Source organism: Episyrphus balteatus, chromosome 1, assembly GCF_945859705.1.
Source record: "Episyrphus balteatus chromosome 1, idEpiBalt1.1, whole genome shotgun sequence".
Taxonomy (NCBI): Eukaryota; Metazoa; Arthropoda; class Insecta; order Diptera; family Syrphidae; genus Episyrphus; species Episyrphus balteatus.
In genome coordinates, this window is record NC_079134.1 from 176,515,378 (window position 1) to 176,542,723 (window position 27,346).

The window sequence follows — 27,346 nt, forward strand, 5'->3', positions numbered from 1 at the left end:
AATACTTTAAAAACTAAAAACAAAAATATGCGATGAAAGGATGAGTTTTTAATGTGAAAAACAGAGATAAATACAAAAAAAACAACTTTTTATTTTATTAGCCTGCGTATTACCTTGAAAATCGGCACTCACGGACTCCTCATTTTTTGGCATTTTTTAGGAAAGTTAGTAGAATATCAAAACAAAGACATTTACAAAACTCTTAACCTGCTCGTAACTATTTCCAAAAGGAATCCCTATTTGACTGGACAATTTCGAATAATATATTTGTACAGCTTTTAAGTTTCAAATTAAAAGTAAAGGATTTCCTTTACATTTTAGTATTTAATTTGTTTTGTGTGTGTGTTTTTTTTTTTTGAATTAAGGTAAATATTGTTACGACTTACGAGCTTCCTTACTTTTCACAGAAGTTGGTTTTTTTTTGGTTCTAAAGAAACTGGAAACACTACCTAACTTTACATCATCGTCAGTTCAAAAACTTATGCTTGATACATCGGACACTAAGTTATTTTTTTTTTTATTATTTTTTTTTTAATAATGGAAATATGTCTCCGTCTAAGATTACAGTTCTTAGCCAAACGGGAAAGTTTTTCGGCATATCATGTTTAAAAGAATTGTGTAAAGTTTGCCCTTTAATATTTAGCTTCATATATGAAAAAAAAATTTTTGTGCAAAATTAAAAACCTTGCTTTCAGACAAAATGTACTTATTTTTTTTATACGTAAATATGTACATGTATGATGTAGTTATGAAAATGTTTATTATTGTAGTACAAATTGAGCTTAAATAGAAATATGGTTTATATTAAGAATGCATTCATAGTTGCGGATTTACAATACAGAGTATAGTTGTTGGACAAGTATGTAAAATAAAATGCACGTCGGGTTCATACGAATTTGCTCTTTTTTAGTTTAAGGCTATAATATATATCTATTTTTTTTTTCTTGTATTTCATTATAAAGAAAATAAGGAGTTAAATATATTTTGTGTTCGTTTGTACCTAAATCTTTTAAAGTGTCAACATTTCAATCTTACAACATAACAATGGTGCTGCAAGAAATTTATAAAGTTGACAGCATATAGATTTATTGTTGGACACCAATTTTTATGGAGAAAGGTAGTGCACATTAATTAACCACGCTTCCGGTTAGTTAAAAAAAAAAAAAAACAATAAAAAAGGTTCTTAAGAAGTGTAGGTAATTAATAAATACAAAAAATATTTAACATATTTTACAATTTTCTTAATTTGTATTAACTAATAAGATATTTCAATATAAAAAAGTTACACATACGCCACAGTGACCCCCAGCACGCAAACAAAATAGTTAAAACAAATTTATAGCTGACTTAACAATTACACCAGGATGCAAAGATTTCGAAGCCATTAAATACCGCAAGGGAAAATGGGTAGAGAATCTTTTACCCATTAACCCATGCAGAAAAAAAATCATGGCGGAAGTTATTTTCTTACCTGATAGAAGAAAATACTGCGAAAATTATGTTGTACTAAGTTTTTAGGTAGGTACCAAGGGCTACTATATTACTTTTTTGTTAATTTTTCTCTTTCAGCTTTCGTGATAAAACACTTTGAATCTCAACTTAAATGATCAAAATGAAAAAAAGAAAGTTGCTTAATTGCAAAAAAATATGCTTTAAATGAACTTAATGCCTCTATATTTAAAGGCGAATCAAAAAGTCTTAAAAAAAAAATTGTACAGTAAAATAAGGCGCAAAAAGGGGTAAACCTCGGAATGAATGCTAATAGATTTTTTTTGCTCAATATCTTCGTTTCTCCATTCTATTACTTACCTCAAAAGTCTAGAAAAATCTCATGTTTGCAAGTCGCAATTTTCAAAGTCAAACGGAGAAATTTTGATTTTTGAAATAAGCAATAATAGATAATGGATATACACATATGATACATGATTTCAAGGTATTTTTAATGCTGATTCCAAAATCTGACGTCTTTGGAGAAGTAATACCTCTTCTTCATCTGTCAACCCATACTATTATAACAGTTGCAAACTTACTCCCAAAAAACCTTTAAAAGGTATGGTAGATTAACAAAATTTTTTATGAAGGTTTTTATATCCATTATAATTAAGAATCCAAACAATGCAATGAGAAAAACTTATATATCTATGAAAAAATGGTATTTTTTGAGTAAGGGGGAAAGTTAAAAACTATCAAAACGAAGATATTGAGCAAAAACAATTTCTGTTATCATTCATTCTGAGGTTAAACCCTAATTTGACTGGGCTTAAACAATAACACTGGAAATCCACCTTATAAAAAAAACACCCTTAAACAAAATCGCACAAAAAAAGTCGATCCGGCAAGCACTACCTTTTCACTTAGAATAAAAAAAAACCGATCAACATGGGGTGATAAATATGGTTGTCACACGATGCAGTGCCTATTTATTTATGACATAAAGGCTAAACTTTCATGTTAAGCTTCATTTTTTATTTTAGACTTTTGATCAGCTTTTTGTTATAAATACCCCTATGTGCGACTTCCAAAAAGGAGAAGGTTTTTAATTAGTCTGTATTTTTTTTTATGTTTGTTACCTCAGAACTTTCAACTGGATGAACCGATTTTTATGATTCTTTTTATATTTGAAAGCTTGTGCCTTCAGTGTGGTTCCATTTTGGTCAGCCAGGTGAATTAATTAAAGTATATTTAACCTTAAAGTATCAACCAAAATCCTTATTTATAATGTTTCCAAAAAAAAGAAATTAAGTGGGGTTTGAGTTTTATGGAGATGAAGGATCATACACATTTCCTATACCAACTTATTTTGCATATTCTGCTCTCTCTAGTAGAAATGTCAAGCTTGATTTTTATCTCGAGTTCTAAATCTTTATAAGAGAAAGCAACTAACCCAAATAACAGCTCTATAGTCTATAAGTTAAATTCGCTCTTATTCAAGCAGTGACTTGCCAATATGTCTAAGCACTTTATGTTTATATGTAAACAAAAGTTATATGAACCAGTGTAAACTTATACTTTTTTATAATTTTTTTCTTTTAAAGTGAGACAGTTTATTGTTTTGCAGTCATAAGCATAGCAAATGATACTTCACTTGCTCTTAAAGAGTTCTAATTTCTTGTTTTCAATTATATAAGAAACACTCAATTCCCTTCACTTAACATCTCACACATTATGTTATTGTTCCAGTTTACATTCCGAAGCTCATAAAATCTCCATCACACCACACATACAATAGCAAGTGGATTTTGTTTTTTAAACAACAAAAGATGTTCATTCCCTATGACTATACGAGTGTTCATGTTGTTCGTCGTCTTCGTCGCCTTTGTAGTCCGTTCCTTCGTTCGTCAACATGTTTTTCTACTTTTTTTTTTTTTTTAGTACATATGTATGTGTAAGTATGATATTCATATATGCATATGAATTTATTTTCGTGTTCTTTGTCCTTGTCTTTAATTACAAATTAAGTATATTTTCATGAAATTTTCTTATTTTACACTTCTTCCAAGAAAAACATTCTCACATAATGTACCTATTCAAAATATGATGTAATGACTAAAATAGAGATAGTTGTGGGTATTGTGTATGCATGTGTGTAAATATCCTTAAAGTTGCTTGAATAAATTCAGATGCTGACTTCTTCCGGCAATATGATTATATATATAAGACAGATATTAATTATGTTGACAAAGAGATTCAAATTTAACAAAAGCAATAGCAATTGTAGTTAAAACTTCATTTCCGGGAGAGTTTTAGGACTCTGAAATAATAATGTATAGTTTTACCGTTATAATTCTGCCTGTTTTTAGTATTTTTAAGTGAAGAAGATTGATTCATTTGGTAGATATTGCCGTGTTCAAAGGAGAGATCTTGAAAATCCCGTCAAAAAAAAAAAAAAAAAAAAAACAATTAGGTAGGTACAAGCAAATACAAAAACACCAGCATTCAGTTGGACTCAGAAATGGAACAATCGACAAAGCGATCCCGTCTCTTCTTTCTTTTTTTTTTTATATCTACGCACAACGGACAGATCCATATGATCTAAGTATTTACTTTTTTTTTTAATATCATAGAGTAAAAGGATGAAGAAACATGACTATAAAAGAGAAACTTTGCAATTCAACCAGTGAGCACCGTTGGAAATGGTCTAACTCTAAAGCCCAAGCTATAAGAGTAATAAAAAAGGCGGGCATTTTCACGAGAAAATCTTTCCAAAAGAGAACTTTGAAGAACCAAAAAACTAGAAAAGCTTACCGCTAACTTGCATAGCATTGGCAAGGGAACTTCCCGCACTCCAAAAAATTTGAGATACAGCGCCTATGTATCAATATTAAGGCCCCAGAAAATGTGTGAATGAATCAGGACGGTTAATTAAATCGAACTTTGACGTCACAAAAAAAATATTCTCTTCACTCTTTTTTTGTTGACGTTGACACCTTTGGGAAAGATTTTGAAGTCATATTAACATCAAAAAGTCAACGCGTTTAATATAAATTTTCGTTTGAATTGACTTTTTCAGAGTGCGGTTTGGTTATGCTATTGCAAATACGTAACAATAAAAATATCTTGCTAAAAAGAGAAGGTGATAAAAACCAAAACATAAATAATAAATTTTGACTGGATCTAGATATTTAAGAAGGAAACGAAATAATAATTATTATAATAATAACAGATGTCAAAATTAAGTGCATTTAACGGTATAATTTAAGTTATTTTAAAAAACAATATCCCCCAAAAAGCAACTAGCTTGTCATTTCGTTCAAAAACGAAATCATTTATGTTAAATCCATACGTTTACAGAGGAACTGAATATCAATTTTTTAAGAAACATTTTATTTTTTTTTAAGTTGCAGTCTCAGGAACAAAAATCAAATTAATGAATTTCGTTCTTTGTTTTTATTGTAGAATATTCAAGATGACATCGCCTTCAGTGCAGGCATCCGTCAACCTCTTACATGCTTCAGTTTTGTCAATGGTAGAATTCGATGACGATATATTTGCAGCTGGAAACTGTTTCGATTGGAATCAGCATCCATCACAACAAGGATTATTTTGTCCATTTGCTTATAGGCTACCAGCACCAAATCAAGGAGCATTATTTGCAAAGGATTTAGCAACAGAATATCACTATCTTGGGAATACTTCAGAATGGTTTTTTCTGGCAAGAAAAAATGCAAAAAAAGTCATTGCTCGGAACGATCAATACATCAAAGGTAACAAATTCGATTTTGAAACAAAAATGCAATGTCTTATGCAAAAAGATTAAATCAAGCTCTTTACTCACTTTTCAGTGTATTTCATTGAGATCGATCTTAAGAAAATGAAAATGTTCTAAGAAGTGAGTTAAGAGCTTGAACTTGTAAGGTTTGCATATCGATATACCTTCCCACTTCATGCATTCTTACGGAAAGGTATCGATAAGATCAAATATCTAGTATAAAAAATACTCCATTATTGAAAATATATATTGTAGGTAGCTTGGTGGATAGCAAATAGAACATTTTTTTTGCAATTTTGCCTTGTTATTAAAATAACATTTCAATTATTCTTAATTATTAATATTGACAGAAATTAAATTATTTTGTTCTATTTTAGCTTTTCATTTGTATTCTAATAAAACTGATGAAAGAGTTGAAGAAGACACACTGTCCGTGCATTATGAAGATGGGAGATGGTCCAAGCCTTACTATGATTGTGGTGGCGGAAATATTTGGATGTTGACATACACCGTCCCTTTTTTCGGATTTGAAAATGGAACTTATTTCTTCAAGTAAGTAAAATAATGTTTAGGTACTAAAGTTTTTATTTCTAAGAAATTGAAGTTGAAAGTCTTCATTAACTAGTAAATAAAATAAATTAGTTAAACGGGTTTTTAATTTATTCAGGAATGATCGGTGGTGTTTGGGGAAAACATGTTCTAACCTCACAAATGGATTTTTTTAATTCAGGCCCTAAAATGTTTATTAAAACAGTCTAAAAACTTTTTTATTCATACACTTCTTATCATGGTATAGCTTTAATGGATAAAGATAAATTTAATCATACCTATGGAAAAAGTATAATTAAAGTCATTAACGAAATGTTAAGTATAGTCAAATATTCTTAGGCAATGTTTTATATTGTACCTATTTAAAATGTTATAAATTTGATACCATTGTTACAAATTGAACAATTAATTTTCATACTTTTACTTTGGCACCTCACTACTCCAATTATTTGATTTGTATAAAAATTGCATATGAAAAATTTATATTTGTTGGTACATTAGGAGTGTTTTTTTTGGCAAAGCACCAATAGAAAGGAAAACGTACATTTATACACTTCAGGGAGTTCGTCTAAAAAATTTATAAAGAATTGCGAATAATTTTTTTTCATTTTTAGTCAAGATATTGACTAAAAATGCTATTTTTCAATGTTCACCAAGACCTACAATCGCCCTAGTTCCCGAAATACCGACGATATGTATGAAATGAAAATAATATTTTAAAAAAGTTTCGTCTAAATACGCCTATGTAAAGTGAAATTGCTTATAGTTCAGCCCATGGGGAAAATCCGAAAAAGTTTTAACGTCAGCAAAGTTTGAATGCAGTATTGAAGAGCGGTTATTTCTGAGTATGAATCTCAGTTTGCGTACTGTTTGATCTTGTGGGGCGTTCGCCATTTTGAAAAACGCAATAGTCTCAATATCTCGAGAACGAGTGGTTGGACTGAAAATTTGCAAGCACTTTTTAGATTGATATAGGTAATATAATATAATTATCTATCTTTCTTTAGTACATCATTTTTCTCTTAGATATATACTTTCACTTATCAAAAAATGCAATATTTGCGGTAATGTAACTCTGAAAGTATAGCTCCTAGAGAAAAATATTGTACTTGAGAAAGAAAGATAAATTATATTTCCAATCTAAAAAGTCGTTGAAAATTTCTGTTCAACCAGTCGTTCTCGACATATTGAGCATAATGCGTTTTTTAAATGGCGGATGCTCCACAAGACCAAACAATACTCAAACTGAGATTCATACTCAGAAATAACCGCTAAAACTCAAGATAAACCACTCTTCAATACTGCATCCAAACTTTGCTGACGTCACAACTTTTTTCAGATCCCCTGCATTTGACTCCTCATTGACTGAACTTATATGAAAACAATAGCTTTCATTAATTGGTTATCTTATTTTGGAATAAATAAAAAAATAATATAACAAACCACAAACGAATGCAACATAAGCAACTTTTATTTTTATTTTTTGTTAAAAAATTTACATATCGAATAAAAACGCTGCTTTTCAAAGCTCCGAAAGTGAAGAGTAAAATAAACAAGAACCATTTTTGTGTCATATAATCCCTAAATAATTTAAATTTTTAATAAACCTACACACATAAAAAGTGAGATATATTATATACATATGTAGGTATATCAGCACATTGCTATAAACAGAAAATATGAGTATAATACTCGTACATTTGTGCTTAAATTGATTCGTGTATTTAATGTCTGTGTTGTGAATGGTCATATTTAGTGTACGAATTTGAAAACAATCGTTTCTGCAAATTATAGCCCACAGCATATTATCCATTCAAAGAGAATAATATTATGCTTTAGCAAATGGCTGACATATTATGTAAAGTAAAATGATAAGAAAAAAATCGCTACAAGTCTTTAAGGCTCATGGCATTAACAATATATGAACGCTTTATATACCAACTTTGTATAGTCTAAAGAACAGCATTGGTTTATGGTTCGCTTTTGTTTACGTTAGTGTTTTTTTTATATTATTTTTATGCAATCCTAGTTAACAGTGGTCGCAAATTCCATCAATCTAATTCAAATAATTTTTTGTAAGTAGCAATGCAGTCATTTATTGACAACTTTATTGTTTATTTAAGCTTGAAGGCCTGACAGTAATTTTTTGTTTTGTTTTTAATGTTGAAAAAAAAGAAAAGAATGTTTTTCACTCTTTTAAAAAGATAAATAAATGTGTAGTAAAATTATAAAATAATTTAGGTAATCTAGAACATTAATAACTAGGTATCCCGACAAACAATTTTGGTTCTATAAAGCTTTGCAGATGCCATTGTTGCTTCTGTAAAGCATTATAGAAGCAAAATTGTTAGTAGGGATATGACTGTGATACCAAAGGTGTTTTAAATGTATATTGTATTGCATCAATTAGGTACAAGGAGAAATGTATTCCATAAAATTTAATTAATTTCCAACATTTGCTATTATTTAATTCTACGAAAGAAATAAGGATAAATGCCGATAACAGGCCCTGAACAACCAACTTCTTTGGTACAACTGATTAATCGCGATCCATACAAAATCTTTCATTTCATGTTGCTGCAGATTTTGTTACGAATTTGATGGAAATTTTTAATTAACACAGAACAATAAACAAACAAAATATGGAAGTGCAAAAATGTAAGCCAAAATTTATCTTAACAAATATTTGTGTTTATTTAACATTTTTGGAGAACGAAAATAGGGAACAGTTCAGAGAAAATGTAGAAGGTATAAATAAAAAAAATGGGTATTTCAACAATTTAAAATATATATTTCGTTTTTTTGTATTGCTGGATTAAATATTAAGAATTCTTATTTTACCTTTTTGTTTCTTTAAGAAACAGTTAAATTCAAAATTTTAAGATATTTTTGTACTTTAAATACTTCTATAAACTTTGTTTAATGATTATTATAATTTATTAAGAATTCTTATTTTACCTTTTTGTTTCTTTAAGAAACAGTTAAATTCAAAATTTTAAGATATTTTTGTACTTTAAATACTTCTATAAACTTTGTTTAATGTTTTAAAAAAATTTTATATCAAAACAAATGTCTGTTAAAATTTAATTTGTATAATTTTTATAAGAAAAGAGATACGAATTAAATCATTAATTTATTGTTAGTATTTTTGGTAGGTATAACTATAAATTTATTAATGTATTTTAGTATTAAACGCATGTTTTTATTACTAGATCCTGATGATGAGGCAAAAAGGCCCTCGAAATATATCGATACAATAAAAATAAAAATTGCGTTTTTAATGGAATTAAAGAAGCAAAACAAAAAGGTAAAATAAGAATTTAAAATATATTTTATTCGTCGTATTCACTTATTAAAAAAAATCCAAATGCGAATTTACGGACAATCCTGCCAACTTCGCGGGAGTAAAATCCTTCGAATTCACTAATAGGCATGAATTTTTATATTCATCAACTTTTAATAATATATTTCTTGCTTATTTTTTTTAATCAACAGAGGAACATCGGGTATTGATATTGATTTAAGACGTGTAGATATTGATCAATGCCCACAACGTAATACCTTAGGGGTAGTGCAGCCTTTGAACATATTTGCAGGAACGGACAAATGCAAGCAACGCACGACAATGGTAAGTTGTTTTTTAGGAGACAGAAAATCATGCTAAATAAATAAATGTACATATAATTTGGATTGGAGATTTACCACAAATTTCTTAAAGAGTAAACCAATCTCTAATATTGACTAACAAAAATTGTTTTTATATAAATAATAAACACAATTTTTTCCAAAAAGAAATTTTTTCTTATTTTGTAACATATTCATACTTTTAAAAAATATTACATAGGTAATTTTTCTGTTCTATTCTTTTTATATCAAAGTGTGAAGCTTTAAAAGGACTGGGATTCAGGCGTGGTTCCTACAAGTGTATATGCCGAAAGGGATTCTATTTCCCAGACACTATATCGATGCATAAATTTTTCAACGGAAGTATTTTAGAGGAAGAATATGAAAAACTTATGCTGGTACGCACATAGTGCATATTTCAATTTATTTAAAATATTTTCTTCTATGCATATTTGTTCAACAAAAAACATTCAATTAAAACGTATTTAAAAAAAAAAGATATTTTAACTATTTAGTACATTTTTAAAACATGGCAGTACCTACGTTGAAAATTTCAATTTATTATTGTTTATAGTTTGAATTTATTTTACAAACGTAAGACTTGTCTTAAGAAACCTTAAACATTACACGCTAAATCCAAATACAAATAATGATACAATATTTTTAGGGTAAAAATTCAACGTACAACAATATTCAGGAGTACGAATGCTTGCCGTGTGCAGAAGGTTGTGATTCATGCGAAGATAGTTCTCCATGCATAGCCGCTCTTAACTGGCCAATGAGGACAAGTATACTTGTGCTAGCGTGTACTATTATTGGACTGTTACCACCAGCCGCATGGTTTACATTTCGTTATCAACAGGTTAAGGTATGTATTACATCAGTCATCTTACTAGTTTCTCCGCATATAGGGGAGTTGCATCTAAGATGACATAGTCGGTTAAGATGCATTTTCTCAGGAACTATATGCGCTACGATTAATTAGTCTTTTTTGAGCAGCAGAAAGAAGAATTTTACCTTCGAAAAATAATAAATGAACAATTTTTTTGTAAGAACAGTTTTATGTTCTATTTGAGAGTTGAATGGATAGAATCATGTGTGTACTACAAACTTTGTATGTTAATAAAATTCTAGAAAATCACAGTGTTTTTGTCCCAAAATTTTTGCACTTTTATGTCATGTTGGCATAAGTACTATAATAAGCCCTGTTTCATCAAAATCCCAGTTGCCGCTGTAAAAAAATCTTTGGTTAAAAAACAACTCTGCTCAACAAAATTAATAATAACATAGGTACATAGGTATGTCATCTTACCACAATGTATGCCATGTTACACTGCAAGGCGGACTTTATTTAAAATAATTATTTGAAACTTCAATAATATGCTTTGTTTTATCTAAATCACTTATAAATATCTGTATGTTCAGTTTTTAGAAAAGGTATGTCATCTTAGACACAACTCCCAAATAACTTAATTTGGTTTAAATAATTTTTGAAAATTGAATATTAATATAAAAATGTTTACATAGAATCATTATAAAAATAGAAGTGACACCGGGAAACAAATCCACTGAGATGTAGCGCTACAGTCGCTTTGCAGGAATTTGCGAAATTTTCGAAAGCCTTTTGGTTCCCAAGTAACCAAACTATATTATAAATTTTGTTTATTGTTTGGTTTACATTTACTTATTTATTATTTTTTAGTTTTGTTATATTTTTAAAATAAGCAGAATTTACGAGGCTGAAGAAATATTTTTAAATTTTTGATTTCTATTTGAAAGGATTTTGTTTCCTTTTTATTTATTAACACTGGCGACAAGAAGATGAAGATTTTGTTCAATTATTGGGTGTTAATGCTTATTTAATTTTGATTATGGTATGTTAGCATCTAGACCAAAGTTGTTGTTCATATATACGTATACGTATACGTATTTTTTTTAATTTAATGCCGGCGTAAATTTTAACATTTTTTCGAAATTTAAAACTACTTCGTTCATTTCTTTACACTTATACATGCAAACAAGAATTGGGGAGATACGGGTGTTTTTCTTAATTGTGTTTCAATTTTGTTCATTCATTCAAGTTTTTTGGAAAAACTTTAGCTGTATTGGGTCAAATGCCGCTGATTGTGTACTTATTGAGGACTAAGTACGTTTTGAGTGAAATTTACTTTTTGGCAAATGTAAAAATGACATTACCCTATATCAACTTACCCAGCTGCGTTCGCAATCTCTTACCTAACAACTTAATTTCTTAACGTAAACTCTCAAAAAACATACATTTGCTTGGTGCATTTAATTTATTAAAATGCTTTGAACAATTAAGTGTCTGTACTTAATCCCACTTCTGGGGATGTAAAGGACACGAAGTGGAGAGGCGACAAAAATTTTATAAAAAGACAACGTGCTTCCATACTAAACTACTCTAACTAATTATGGTAAAATATAATACAATTAGGTTCGCTTTTGGTCATATACAATCGACAATGCAAGCAACAACTTAATTATGAAGTGAGACTTTTTAAATTACAAATAGTAAAGTATTTTCTTAAAGTTTAGAAATATAGGCTGTTCATATCATAAGGGAATTGATTTAGTTTTATTTCTTACAATTTGTGCGAAGAGGACCAAAAGCACTTTGTATACATTTTCAGGCTTTTAGAGCAGAGGAGCTTGATGGATACCAATTATTTTTATACTTAATGTTAAATTTAATGAAGATTATGAAAGATTTTAATTTATTTGAACCAGCAATCAATACTATCAGGTAAAATAATATATTTACTTAATTTAATAATAATTCAATTGCAGGTTGTTCGAGCTGCAAGTCCTGCTCTATTGAGGGTGATAGCGATGGGTGCGTTTTGTATTTATTGTACGGTAAGTTTATATATTATTTAATTATAAATTCTACAGTCATATGAAAAAAAATTTCTCTATACATGCATTGAAATTTTTATACTTTGCAGACAATCGTTATGTATCCCAATCCATCACTGTATACTTGTACAGCAAGAATATGGCTTCGCGAAATTGGTTTCTCTTTGACTTATGGAGCTTTAATGCTTAAAACATGGCGGTGAGTAGGAATACTTTAATATTTTTTAAATTTTATAATAAACATATGTATGCATTTTTAAATATTCGTATATTAATATTTTATATAAGTCGGTTAAACATCGACTTGAATCTTTCTTTTTACAAGGGTACGATAGTATTTAACTCATGAGCCCACTATCGTTTTGAAGTAATGGTCAGTTTTATAAATTTAATATTTCTCGCCAATTAATTAATTTCAAAGTTGCTTCCAATACAAAGTTTAGGTTTTATTTCCATTCGAATTCTATTTTCTCCCGTTTTCGAATTTTAGCTGCTCCGAATTCGGTATTCGAACACATTTTGTGGCTTCATAAGTATTTCGAAAAACGAATGGATCTACAATAAATAAATTTTTGCCGTTTTCAATCCGGGTAGCAATTCGCAACCGGAAAAAAATATTCTCCAACAAAAAAGTTTTCAATCCGTAAGGATTTGATTTTCGTTTCCGTTTTCAAATTCAAACGAATATTAGAACAGCCGTGTTAGTCTTATTTCGCTCAGTTCTAGTTTCGTAACTTATAAAGTAAAGTAATAACTTTTAAAGAAGGTTATATTTGCTTTGGATTCGTGTGTGCACCTGCACATGCGTTATAATTTAAAAACATATTTTGTGTATACAAGCAAACATGTACATTTTAAAAATATACATTTTGATAAAAAAAGAAACAATTTATTTTATTTTTTATAGAATATCAGTAATCTTCCGTGTTCGATCAGCAAAGGCTGTGAAAATAACTGATGCAGCTCTATTAAGGCGGCTAGGGGTTATCTGTGGGGTAATTGGAATTTGCTTATTAGTGAGAACCCTAGTATCACCACCTATAGTTGTTGTTAAAAGGACGGCAGATGATCTGAAAGCGTTTCTATGTAAAACGGACTGGTGGGATTACACTTTTACATCAAGTACGTAAATTCTTTATACCTACTAAAATATTTTTGGACTACAAACGAATCAGCACATTCAACATTTAGGGCGAAATTCATAGTCGTTACTCAAGTTAAGATTTTTCTCAACTTGAGCATTGACTTGAGAAAATATTTTTCTCAATCAAACTCACAATGAAATTTGACTGATTTGATTAAACTGTCATCTAAAACAAAATATTTTTTTAATTATTTTCTATCATGTTTTTCCTTTAATGTTATATCGTTAAATCGCGTCAAACACAAAATCAAATCGATACCGAATTATTAAAAAAATACATTTTTAGATGGGAGTTTACGTAAATTAGTCAAATTTCTTTGTGAGTTTGATTGAGAAAAATATTTTCTCAAGTCAATGCTCAAGTTGAAAAAAATCTTAACTTGAGTAACGACTATGAATTCCGCTCTTATTGTGCTTTTATTTCTGAAGATTTTTATTTCAAACAGAGATTTTTTAAGTCATTGGTTGATATGCAAAAAGAATGAGCTTAAGCTCTATCTCACTTTTCAATACATTTTCTTGAAATCTATCTAAAAAAAATGAGATAGATCTAAACAAAATCTAGGTACTAAAAAGTGAGATGTTAGCTTAAGCTAATTCTTTCTGCATATGAGCCATTGTCTTGAAAACATTTATATAAAATGACAGTTGAAACAATTGAAAAGAATATCTAAAAAAATGACATATGGGTTGATTTGTTCGCACTCAAGGTACATATATGTAGATTCATGCTTTTTTTAAATTGATATGTCTCCAAGCAAACCTTACCGAACTTTAACTTAAAAACTTCAACTTAAATTCGTTTGTTTTTCTTTAATTTTAAGTGGAAGTCCTATTTCTTGCCTGGGGAGTAAGATTGTGTATTATGGTTAGAAAAGCACCATCAGAGTTCAACGAAAGCCGTTTCATATCTATGGCAATTTATAATGAGTTCTTACTTACATGCTTTTTGAACGTTTCTATGTAAGTAAACAAAATTATTTAAAAATTATGCATAATTATGTAACACATGAAAAAGGAAACTGCCAATTATGTTTTTTTTTCTTTCTAAAAGTTTAAAGTTTTAAGGTTTTTTTTTGTAGGAGTGAATGTGAATGTCACAACAGACTTGTCTTTAAATTGGCCCCCTCTAGTTGGGCTTGCTTAATAATAACTTAATAGTTGGCTTAGTTAATAACACTTTACTAAAGGTTTTGTTCTATTTATGAATCGCATCAACTAAGCAAAAAAATAATTAAAAATACTTTTATTTTAAGTTGAGCGAATCGCATCATTTGTGCGTATAGTGCAGAACATCAAATTTTACATTATTTAAGTTTTTGAAGTTTCTCTAAACTTAAATTAGGTGGTTTCCTTTGAAGATTCATTCATTATTTTGTTGTTGTTTGAAATGAACTATTAAATGATTTATTTTTTTTTTTAATGTAGGTTATTTTTGCAGTCACCAGCGAACCCCGACCTTTTGTATATTATATTCTTTAGTCACACTCAGTTAACTGTGACACTTCTTTTGGGATTAATTTTTGGGAGCAAAGTAAGTAAACAATTCAAAATATTATATTTTGTATTTTTTGATATAAAGATGTACAGAAACAAAAAAGACAGAAGGAATTAAGACTTCTCCGTGTTGGTAGTGTAGCATGAAATGTAACTTTCTTTAAGAAAAGGACATCATTATTCAAGATTAATAAAAAAAAAATAAAATTTTGAAAAAAAATTAGTTCGAAATTTTATTTTTTAATTTTTTTTTTTTAATTTTGATTTTGAGAATTAATTCTTCAAGAACTGTGCCTTAAAGTTAAAAATTTAAATCAAAATACATTGTCTTTGGCTTTACAAAAAGGTATAGCACGTTATTGTAGGTGCAACCACTGATAATAATTTAATAATTTTTTTCCAAATTATGTCATTTTTTTTTTTAAATTGCCTCTCCCGGCTAAACAAGGGGGAATAGACCCCCCTATACCATACGACTTTTTTCTAGTCTCAACCCAATCTACACGCTCTAGATTTTTGGGACATTCATCCTGAATCACCCTGTATAAACTCGATATACATACATTTCTACGGTCGATGTAAAGGGTTTTTTTGTTTTGCTGTGCATAATTTCGCATGTAACTAAGACTATGGCTAAGACTGAGACTGATACCAAGACTGATACTAAGACTAAGACTAAGACTAAGACTAAGACTAAGACTAAGACTAAGACTAAGACTAAGACTAAGACTAAGACCAAGACTAAGACTAAGACTAAGACTAAGACTAAGACTAAGACTAAGACTAAGACTAAGACTAAGACTAAGACTAAGACTAAGACTAAGACTAAGACTAAGACTAAGACTAAGACTAAGACTAAGACTAAGACTAAGCCTAAGACTAAGACTAAGACTAAGAAAGACTTAAATTTTCAAAAATTTTAATTTTGTATTTTTTGTTTCAAAAATATTTTAATACATAATTGGCCAATTAAATAAAAAGGAACAATTTTAGGTCTATATTGTTTTGCGAAGTGGAAAATCTCATCTTGAATCAATTGGAATGGGAGCGAAATCTTCTGGAGCAAAATTCAACTTCCGACCTCAAATACGAACTTTCGGGAATCCAAGTTCAGCAACTACCTCGACAGCACAGTTAGGTAAGCATTTATTTCATCTTTTTTTATAAACAATAATTTAAATATATCTACAATGAATTTTAACAATATTCTCAACAGGACATTATGGTTGTATTGAAAATTTAAGTGAAAAGCTTAAATATACGTAGATGGTTAAAACGCATAGAGAGCACTGTCAACGACATTTTGGATAAGTTTCAACACAATTAAGTCTTTAAATGAACTAAGTTCAAAATAGTTATATGTCGTAGTTCAAACTTCGAACATAAACGGTCTAGCTTGAAATTTTCCGTATTTTAACTCCTTGCCATATCATTAAAGTTAAATAAATTTTTTATAGTTGGGTTAATAGTTTATCCCTTAGCACTAAACAATGATTGCTTTCAGTGATGTTGATTACTGATTATGAGCATGACTTTTTGTGAGTAGATATGGACGATCGCATTGCACTATTTGTGGAAAGTGGTATAGCTAAGAAATAACCTGCAGGAGTGTAAAATTCTTTATTTCTTGTTAATAGTGTTGCAGGCAAAAATTATATTTTCAACTTTTCTTAAGCCTTCGTTTCTAAAGGATTTTTGTGTGCTAAGTCCGAATCCGAAGTTCAAATTTTCCTGGCACGTCACGTTTTCGAAATAGTTGAATATTAACAGGTCAAAAACGCATTTTTTGGGTACATTTGACGTCAAATTACATCACCGTTTAGTTTTTTTTTTTTTTGCAAAACTACTTATGCAATCTCGAAACGGGATATTAAAACGTCCTTAAGGTACTTATTTTTTTCAAAATATTTTTTTTTTTCGAAGATATTGAAAAAAGAAATTTATGATAAATACCTCAAAATCTTGCTTGTTTTTTCCAAAGTAATGAATGGTTTTTTGAACCAAATTCGTCTTCTAATTTGGACTTAAAAAAGCAACATATTACGGAAAATATATATTTTTGGGAGTTTATAGCGAAAATAGTGATGAGTGTAGCTCAAAAACTAGACGTGATAGCATAAATCTGTAAACAGTTTTGAATTCAGCACACTAAAGACAATTAAAATCACCTTACAAAGTTCTTGCTCATCATTAAACCAGTTTTAAATAAACTACAAACATGTGGGCCAATTCGGCTTCAGCGACCCAAAAACTATATGAAAAACCTAGTCGCAACCCCAGGTCAGAACTTTTATTTTTTTTTGTGTGGCTGTGCAATCTTTTACACAAAACCAAGTATTGATTTCTCGTATATGTAGAAGAGAATTTTTAGAAAAAAATGTCGAAAATCGTTAGATCTGTTTTCTTATAAAATAATTTTTATAGTAAGGTATATAAAAATTTTCCAACATTTAAAAAAAAAGTTGGTATGCCATTCAAAAAAAAAAAATATTATTCAACATATAAAAATTTTCAAAAAATTGACTGTTATAATTTATAAACATTTTATTTTTTTTTTTGCAGAAACGAAATTATCTGATCAAGAAGCATTAGAAGAAATTCGACTTCTGAGCTTGCAACTACAACGTATACAGGAAATGGCACCTCCAAAAGGCATCGCCGTTACAACAATTTCGCAATTACTTGAGAGTTTAAAATCATCTTCCAGCAGCCAATTACAATCTTCAACAACGAAATTACAACAACAAAATTCCCATATATCAATATTTTCATTAAACAATGATGCCGATAAAAATCAACAAAATAATAACATTTCATCAATATTACCCGTTACAACGATTACCCAAGGCTCTCAAGCTGTACAATTTGCTGCTAAATCGGTCAATACTTCCATGACTGGTGAAGATTTTGTGCAAAGCTTATTGCAACTCAATACAAACATGAAGTGTAATAGTTGCAAGCAATTAGAGAAAATGAGTTCAGTAACGCTATCGTGCCAACAACTAGGATCTCCTCAACCGGAAGGCAGTATAAGTTTCTCTAATATAAAATTAGATTGTATGTGTTCTCAACCAAGCAATTTAGATAATATATGTGAAAATGTGGAACGCATGGAATTGGAAAAATGTTTATCAGAAACGACACAATCTTCAGGTTCCTGCCATGCAAAGCAGGGATCAAGGACAAAAGTTAAAAAATCTGGTGTTTATAGTTCCTCCACTCTTGGAGCAGCAAAATCTAGTTCATCTGTAAAAATTACGAACGAAAATAAACTGATTGGAGGGAATATTTCAAAAAATATTATTTGTGATAATTACAAAAGAAGTGAACATTTTTTAATATGTGATAGTTGTAGAAATAAATTAAGTAGAAGTTTGAAAAAAATTTCTTCATCGTCTGGTTCCAGCGGAAGGAGATCAGTAAAGCATCGAAGCAACAAAAAATTAGATAAATTCAAATGTGATCCACCATTTGCAATAACCGGCAGTTTAAGCAGTACTTCTAGTACAATAGAAAGCTGCGCTGCATCGCCCTCATGTAGTGTAAACAATTTAGACCAAATTCACAAAAAAATCCATTCAACTGAAGATTTAACATTTTATACTACCGATGATGAGACTGGTGGAAGTGCTAATGGGGATCTTAATAAAATAATATTATTATCTAAAGAAAAATCAAGATCAATAACTTCATCAGCTAGTATTTTGCCCGTTTTCCGTTCAGATAATAATGGAAGCCAAAGCAACCTATCATTTGCTTCCAACGGTGCTAAGCCAAATAGTGATCCTCGAGCTCCACGCCGACCTGATAAGTTAATTCTAGATTTAAATGATCGTTCCAAATACACGAAAGAAGTTTCAGTTTAGAATTATGTAAAACCAAAAATGTAAATTACTATAAAATAAGATAAGATTTTTTAAGACAAGACCACCTAATTGAATCCATTTCTATATGAGAACCAAATATCTTTAGTATTATATAATTATACATAAGAAAAACTTTCTGTTACTAAACTAAGTCATAGACTTTTTGAAGAACCTTATTCAAGCTGAAAACACTCACTCCAACGACCATACAATATAATATCCACTCCGATTGATTTACACCATTAAAAAGTACATACACGAGCCCCGTGTACTGTTTTTTGTTCGTTGGATTGATAGTGTTTTGGCGTAATTATAAATCCCATTAGGCATATCTTTAGATTTATATGTATCTACCTATCTACCTTGAAAAAAAGAAACAAAATAGAAATGTTATTTTTTTGTGTAAGGAAGATGAGTTTCTATATTGTTGAATAAAAGGTTGAATTGTTACCTAAATTGTTTGTTTTGAACTATGTATTTGTATAATCTTTAGTTTTATTGAAATTTAAATAGCCAACTTAAATGGTAAGTTTTATAATTACGTAATTTTTACTTTTGTACATACTCAAAGCATAGTTACGCATATCCGCCATGGAGAAGGTACTTACATCCTTTATCTTTATCTACAAACGATTACTCTGCACCATTACCTTTCAATCACTTGTTCCCGAACTGTAAAAAGCGGACTGACTTCAAAAGATCCAATTTTACACTCTGCCAAGCCTGGATCTTTTTTTTTTAAACCCATACATAAGGCCAAATTCATAGTTGTGGTTTAACTTAAACTGGAGTTTAACCAATGCAATTCAAATGGGATAGACTCGAGTTTTTCTTAAAAGCAGCCTTCTTTGTTACTACGAATCTTCGAAAAAATTCCCCAAAAAGTACACTCAGAGAACAAAATAGTTATTATCGGGATAACTTTTAAAATAGTAAAAAATTGTTATTTTTGACTATTTATTAAGTCAATCGAAGTACACGTATTCTCCAAATTAACTATTAAATGGTCAATTTTAACTATTAAAATATGTAGTTATGTATATGTGACTATTTAAATAGTCAATAATGACGATTTATTAGTCAATAATGACTATTTAAAATAGTTATCCCGGTTTTAACTATTAAAATAGTTATTTTTTCCCTGTGTACGTACCGCTAATAATTTTTTTCAGGGAACTTTTTCTTATTTGAATGGAGACATTTTTTCAAGTAGATAAGTTGTGGGGGAAAAAGTTGTTTGTTTGAATTCAAAGGTAGACATAACAGTTAAATATTTGAAATCGAATGCAAAAATATTAAATACAAAATTTTTTATAATATTGTGAAAAAAAGTTGGTATGCCATTTTATAGAAAATATTATTCAACACATAAAACCGAAGTTTCAATAAAATTCATCAAAACGTTTTCAAAAAATTGAATTTTCAAAAAAACTTTTAATATTTTTAAAAAATCCAAAAATGTGTTTTTTGAAAATTTTGTGAAATTTGTATAATAAAATTTCTTCAAAGTTTTTTTTATACAAATTTTGATTGTACCGTTAACGGTACAAAAAATATTTTTTTTTTATTTCATAAGATGCCTCTTATGTGTGTTACTACACACAAAAATTTGAATAAAAATCGTTAGAGCCGTTTTTAAAAAAGTAACTTTCCTATTTCCGTTGTAATATGACAGGTACTGTTAGTTTTGGTCTTAACAAAAATTTCAATTTCAAATCGAAGTTTGAAGAAAATCGCTCCACTAGTTTAGGCTGTAGCTTGAGGTACATACATATGTACAGATAGACAGCCGGACAGACAGACAGAATTGCAGCACCCACTTTTTTGGGATTCTCCACATCGTAATGTCATGTAAGATTGCTATCTCGATTTCGATTTTTTTTTCGAATCCTAAGCTTGCCCTATAGTACCTATATCGCAAGTAAAAAAACATTTGACGAGAACAGGATTCGAACTTATTTGTGCAGCGCACATTGGATTAGCCAACTCCTTTTTTTCAATTTTAAATTCATTTTTATTTTTCATCATATTAAAACTATCTTAAAGCTAGACAAAAATTCATGAAAACTTATAAATTATTTAAAACTAACTTACTGGCCCTATACGGACACTCTAAGATATACTTAATTTTTCTTAATTCTAATGCCTTTCGGCCTTATAACTATTTTAATACTTATATTTCAATGGTTGTTATTTTTCACCAAGAAATAATTTTAAAAAAAACTTGGAATCATATCATTTTTTTTTTCTTAGCAATCCAACTCCTTAAACACTCAGCTACCACGTCAAGTTTTTGCAGGGTAAAAATAATTATGAAAATAATTATGAATAAATAAATAATTATGAAAAAAAAGAACACAAAACTTTAGATTTCTTTTATTAAGTACTTTTATTTGAATTCAAACTTAAAAATATCAATAAAAAACTGTGTTTAACTGGGAAGTTTTCTTACACTTTTTAATTTTTGTTTAGTAGGTTGATAGTTTTTACCTCCATTTTTTATCGCACGTTCTATACAGCAAATTATTTATCAAAAGGATAACTTTAGACATTCAATGTCTTTCTTTATCAACTTTTGTTAGAGGAACAGATAAACGAGTCCGGAGAGAATGAGTTTGCTGGTGACTCAAAGCTGAAACGGATTGTCGACGAGTAATAATTTGGTGGACTGGCTTTTCCGTTGGTGGCAGTGCAGTTGATTTCTGAGGACTACTTTTTTTAGTCAGCGGTGGATCTAATTTGGGATAGAAATTATAATGTAAGAAATATTTCATAAAAATAAATAGTTCGTTCTAAATGCATGCTTAGAAAACTTGACCAAAGAATAGCTTTTGCTGATTCAAATAAGTTTCCCTGCAAAATGCTGATTATTGCATTTCAACAAAAAATTTCAAATAATTTCAATGAAAATACTCACTTTATATTACATATTTCTTGAAAGCACATTTAGCTTCTATTCATTTTTTTTTTGCGAAAATTCGCATTCTAGGATAATAGATTCAACTGTAAGTTACATTTCATTAAATAATGACAACTGGTCATCTTCTTTACACAATTAAATTTGTTTTAATGATATGTTACATTATCAGGTTTGAGCTCAGAACAATGATCTCCATTTGATTTCCAAAATAATTTGAAGGAACGTGGAGTCTTTCTAACATAGCTTTGTTTTGGGAGTGTTCGGAATGTAAAATTACAACTTGTTTAAAGAAAAACAAAACAAAATGACAACATCACGATGTACAGATAATACTTCAGAGTAATCAGAGACTTTGTTTATATACGATTTTTCAAACGCACAGTAGTCGGGCAAATTTTAAACTGCTTATGCTACGAATAAATAAAGGCTAATTCTATGAAAAAGTGGACATAAAGTGTGAACACAATATGCTAGTTTTAAACGGCAACTCTTTATGGAAAATCCAAGAAAAGATTCTGTACTATGTACCCTTATGTCTTGAAATTTAATTTAGAGGTTAAAATGATCAAACAGGGTTTTTATCACATAAGCTTGGCAACTAGAGAAGAAAACCACATGAAAGTGATGAAAAAACAAGCCCACAGAAATCAAGATACATATACACTGCGCGTCACTTGAATAGAAACAACATTTTTTCTTTAGAAAATAGCGATTAGCGCTTTGGTGACGTAACTTAGTAGATTTTTGGTTTTGCATATTCAAAGAGGAACTTTTAACAAACAATGTTGTAAAAACAAAAAACCCAAAACAGAAACAGTATGGCTACTAGTTGCGTTTTTTCGCATAACTTCACAAAAAACAGTGTTTTTTTTTGCGTCACTTGAATAGAAACAAGCTCTTAAATTAGATAAAAATGATGAAAAATCATGGACAACACTAATTTTAGTAAAGCAGTATTAAACTTTGACATTATTTGCACATTATAACCAATTATGGGCTACGAGCTACCAATAGGCACCACAGAAAATGCATAAATAGCAGCTAACATTGGAAATGCACTTGCACTATGCAAAATCGCGAAAGATATTGGAAAATTTGGCAAATTTGGATTAGAATATTTTTAACATATCGTAAACTAGTGATTAAATAAAAAAAAAATAAGACAGGCGAGACCCAAATCAAGAGCAGAGAAAAAATAATTTAAAAATTAGCTGCAATTTCCTTCACTTTGCCGCTAAAATCGGTCAAAAACGTGGTGTTAGTGCGATGATAATGTGTTGGTTTGTTATACCATGGAAGTTATAAAAGGTGCACAACATTAAAAAAGCCTTAAAAATGCAAAATAACAACATTTTACGTTCTACTAAGATTACAAAAAAGTTAACTATTTTATAGTTGCAATCGAACTGAAAAGAAGTGAGGTAAAGAGTGGATTTCAAAGGAAAACATACCAACTCAGATGGACCACTTTAATATTAGTCCTATTTTATTGGTTTATGAAAGAATAACTTTTATCGCATCGCCACCAAAGGGCACTAAAATGTGTTATAGTAATACGCTTTGTTTTTATGATGTGCAATAGCAAAATTGAAGCTTCACGCTTCGAAAAAAGATGCAAACTTTTACAAAGAAATAATGGTAGAAGCTCTTGAGAAGTTTAGGAACGTGGAAAAACAACCGTATTAGAGATTGCACAAGGATAGTTCCAGAAAAAACAACGCAAAAGAAACAAAACAGATGCATTCCGGACGAAATCGAAAGTTTATTTCACTTATTCAATCCTTAAATTGTAGAAAATATCATTTTCTTAATTTGTAAGAAGTTACCAAACACTTTTATCACTTTCTCCAATTAGGTCCACGATTGTGTACAGTACAAGTGCATTTCCAATGTTTGCTGCTATTTATGCATTTTCTGTGGTGCCTATTGGTAGCTCGTAGCCCATAATTGGTTATAATGTGCAAATAATGTCAAAGTTTAATACTGCTTTACTAAAATTAGTGTTGTCCATGATTTTTCATCATTTTTATCTAATTTAAGAGCTTGTTTCTATTCAAGTGACGCAAAAAAAACACTGTTTTTTGTGAAGTTATGCGAAAAAACGCAACTAGTAGCCATACTGTTTCTGTTTTGGGTTTTTTGTTTTTACAACATTGTTTGTTAAAAGTTCCTCTTTGAATATGCAAAACCAAAAATCTACTAAGTTACCTCACCAAAGCGCTAATTTCTAAAGAAAAAATGTTGTTTCTATTCAAGTGACGCGCAGTGTATATAAGAGTTACGTTTTATTATAGCAATCGCAAAATCCTTTTGTGATTGCTAAAATAAATTAAAATAAGCAAATATCGATACACAATTTTTTATATTTAGTTTTAACTTTAGTGAAACTTACTTTAAAGTAAGTGACAAAACTAATAGATAGACGCATCTATTAGTTTTGTCACTTACTTTAAAGTTTTGTAATTTGTACTTGCGATGAAGGCAAGTTTAGGATTCGTAAAAAATTTAACCCGAGATAACAATCAGACATGACACAAAGATGATGGAGAATGTCATAAAAGTGGGTCAAGCTATTCTGTCTGTCTGTCCGTCTGTATTTACATCTAGCTACAGCCTGAACTAGGAGTTGAAGCGATTTTTGTTTTCAAACTTCGAGGTTAAAAGTTGTAGTTGATTCTCTAGCGGATAAATTAAATTTTTTAGAACAAAAAACAACCAAACAGAAATAGAAAAGTTACTTTTATACAAAAACGACTTTAAAGTTTTTGATTAAAATGTTTGTGTGTAATATTACACATCAGAGCCAACTTTTGAAATAAAAAAATTGTTGTATCGTCATTAACGGTACCTGTCATATAGGGGGTTATCATGAATAAAAATTTCCCTTGAAATGTTTCCCATGTTTTAAATATGGGAGCGAAAATGATCATAAAAAGTCTCCCTCGGAATTTTTTGGTATCGGCAATCAGGGGAACTTAGACATCATTTCATACGATTTTTTGTTCCCTGGAAATAAATGCCGAGGGAGATTCAGGATCGCACAAAAAATTCCGAGGGAAACAAATTCCCCTGGAGATTCACGATAGGCACCATAATGTTTTCTTTATTTATGAATTTCTCGTAAAAGACATAGCCGATTCCAACTAAAATTGTTGTACAGAAACAATAAAGTAAAGGGCCCAACCCATAGAATCCGTTGCGTCCGTTCCGTCGAAGTTTTCAACTGACAGCTCGATAAAATACACACGTTCTTATGGGAAGCGACGGATCGGACGGAGACGGACGGATTCGACGGAAGAAGTAGCCCAACTTTCTACTTTTTCATCTGTCGTATCCTTTGACATTGGTTGCCAACAATAGATCAGTTCGATTTTCTGTTTCTGAGTGCACACCGGGGAATTTCAGAACTAAGAACTGTGTTCTTTTCTTCTCCGATTTTATGAATTGTGAACTTTTGTATATTTGTGAAGAAAATGTAATAGAAGTAACATTTAATGATATATCTAATAAATTATATCAATTAAATACTCAAATTCTGTTGTAGAGTTCAATTTTACTATGCCAAAGTCATACCTACAACTCATAATTTGTTATAAAAATTGTTTTTAATTGAAGAGCAAGTACCTACAGGAAATTTAGTCATGCATTTTATTTTATTAAAAAAAAGAACAACTATAATAGTTAAAAATTTCTTGCATCAGAACTTCCTTAGTGCACACTCAGCGATAAAATATCGAACACACCTTGGAATTTGAAGTGAGCTGTCAAAAAGCAATCCGTCATACGACGTATTCTATGGGTCACCCCTTTCTGTCCTATCCTTCAACTTCAACGGATGGATTGACGGAACGGACGCAACGGATTCTATGGGTTAGGGCCTTAATCGATATAACATTTTTTAAAAATTTCAAAAACAATTTTGTTTTATATTTACAAAATTATTTCATTTTTTTATTTTGTAAAAATCCATACATACATATATAAAAAATAATTATAATAACAGCTCCAACGATTTTCAAATATTTTTTTTTTTCTAAAAATTCTTATTTATACAAGAAATCGAATATCGTAGGTACTTGGTTTTGTAGAAAAAATGATTTAAAATGGTTATTAATTAGGAATAAAAACAAATTTTATTTTTCTTAACATTACTTATGTAATTCCTTAAAACAAAATCACATTATAAATTTTGGTAAACCGTAAAAAGCTTTAAAATTAGAGTTCCTTTTACCATGAGAGCAAGTAAGTGTGACGCAGTCGGGCATTTTAGTTATGCATGGAATCTTCATTAAAAATAAATTAATATTCTAAACTTCACAGAAAAACTATGACCCTGAACTTTGCAGACAATTTAACTGCTGGTCTTTGGTCTTCTGCCACTGCCGTAAAACTCAACCGATTTTCAAAAACTTAAGGGCAATCGCTTCGTCTCAATAAATACTCTATACGCCATTTTTTAGTTTTTTTTTTATTTACCGAAACGATTTTATAAACGAAAATCAGTTAATTTGAGAACTCATCCTTTTCTTTTTCTGAAAGCCGTCACGCTGAGAAAATAAATTCTTTTGTGAACTTGCACTTATCAGTTCATTAAATCTATTAATGTTGTATCAGGGCTCATTACTGAATATGCTCAATTTTTTTTTTTCAAATTTTATTCATGCCAAATGAAAATTTCTTTTATTTAGCGATTTTCTGGATTAAAAAGTAAAAAATAAAAATAGTTTTCGTGACTACGCAACGTGTCACCAACCTTCTTGCAGTAAAAACGGTAAATACAAAAAAAAAAATAAAAAATGGCACATCGAGTATTTATTCAGACGAAGCGATTGCTGTTAAGTTTTTGAAATTCGATTTACGGCAGTGGCAGAAGTCCAAAGACCAGCAGTTAAATTGTCTGCAAAGTTCAGGGTCATGAAAAACTTCAAACTTGAAAACTCTTAAACCATGTGTCCTATTAATATAATCTGAGTCACCAACAGAATTTTAATTTTTTTTTCTTAGCAAATGCTTAAAATCATTCATGGACACTATTTTTCGTATAAATTTATTTTAAAATTGACAAAAACTATCTATTTAGGAAACTTTTCTAAATGTAACTTGAGTTACCATGTGCAATTGCCTAATAGAACTTGCCTCCCGTATTTTAGACAAATATCTGTGGTAAAGTGGTAAAGTGGCAATACACCAGTACTAAGATTAAGCATTAAAAACTTTTTCCGAAGCCAGAACTATTGGGTTATAGGTACATACGTGCGACGGTAGAGCAATAAAAACAAAAAATAATCTTTTACAATAATTTACGTGGCTAAGATTTAAATTGATCGAAAAAAAAAATCATCTTTAATTTAATATCTAAATAATATATGGAGGCATTCAGTAGATTTATTTAAATATTTTTTTAAAGGCACCTACATAGGTATATGACAGGTTACTCGAAAAGCGATGATTTGAGGACAGAAGTATTATATCACGAAACAAGAAAATTATACATTAAAATCAGTTCATATGTATATAATGTATTCAATTAGAAATCGTCTGGAATTGAAAAAAAAAAAGAAGATATTAAATTGTATTTTTATCATACAGAAGTGACAATTCGAATGTGTTTGGGTGAAAATGAACTATTGAATGAACGCGCCAAATGAGTCAATGCTGTA

The 27,346-nt window shown here is 29.6% G+C and overlaps 2 protein-coding genes across 8 annotated transcripts in view; one reads left to right on the forward strand and one right to left on the reverse strand.

Annotated features, from left to right (window-relative positions):
* The window catches only part of LOC129905573 (uncharacterized), a 41,543-nt gene extending 22,321 nt beyond the window's left edge, over nt 1-19,222 (forward strand). For 4 of the 5 annotated variants that reach the window (XM_055981071.1, XM_055981074.1, XM_055981072.1 and 1 more), the window contains 12 exons: nt 4,897-5,204; nt 5,587-5,761; nt 9,254-9,386; nt 9,637-9,780; nt 10,050-10,250; nt 12,191-12,259; nt 12,349-12,458; nt 13,167-13,381; nt 14,228-14,366; nt 14,832-14,937; nt 15,894-16,038; nt 17,463-19,222. In XM_055981071.1, the coding sequence (XP_055837046.1) occupies nt 4,897-5,204; nt 5,587-5,761; nt 9,254-9,386; nt 9,637-9,780; nt 10,050-10,250; nt 12,191-12,259; nt 12,349-12,458; nt 13,167-13,381; nt 14,228-14,366; nt 14,832-14,937; nt 15,894-16,038; nt 17,463-18,766 (3,049 nt within the window). In that variant the 3' untranslated portion in view covers nt 18,767-19,222. The remainder of the gene's footprint in view (nt 1-4,896; nt 5,205-5,586; nt 5,762-9,253; nt 9,387-9,636; nt 9,781-10,049; nt 10,251-12,190; nt 12,260-12,348; nt 12,459-13,166; nt 13,382-14,227; nt 14,367-14,831; nt 14,938-15,893; nt 16,039-17,462) is intronic. The other variant, XM_055981075.1, reaches the window with a different exon arrangement.
* The window catches only part of LOC129905576 (polycomb protein Su(z)12-like), a 95,814-nt gene that overhangs the window by 58,704 nt on the left and 9,764 nt on the right, over nt 1-27,346 (reverse strand). Inside the window, exons 7-8 of one of the 3 annotated variants that reach the window (XR_008770618.1) lie at nt 27,102-27,224; nt 21,391-21,500 (exon numbers count right to left, since the gene is read on the reverse strand). The exons of 1 other annotated variant lie outside the window; for it this stretch is intronic. Coding sequence is in view for 1 of the 2 variants with exons in the window: in XM_055981080.1 (XP_055837055.1) it covers nt 21,319-21,500 (182 nt within the window). In the remaining variant the exon portion in view is untranslated. Of the gene's footprint in view, nt 1-21,144; nt 21,501-27,101; nt 27,225-27,346 lie in introns of those variants that run through there. One more of the 3 variants, XM_055981080.1, reaches the window with a different exon arrangement.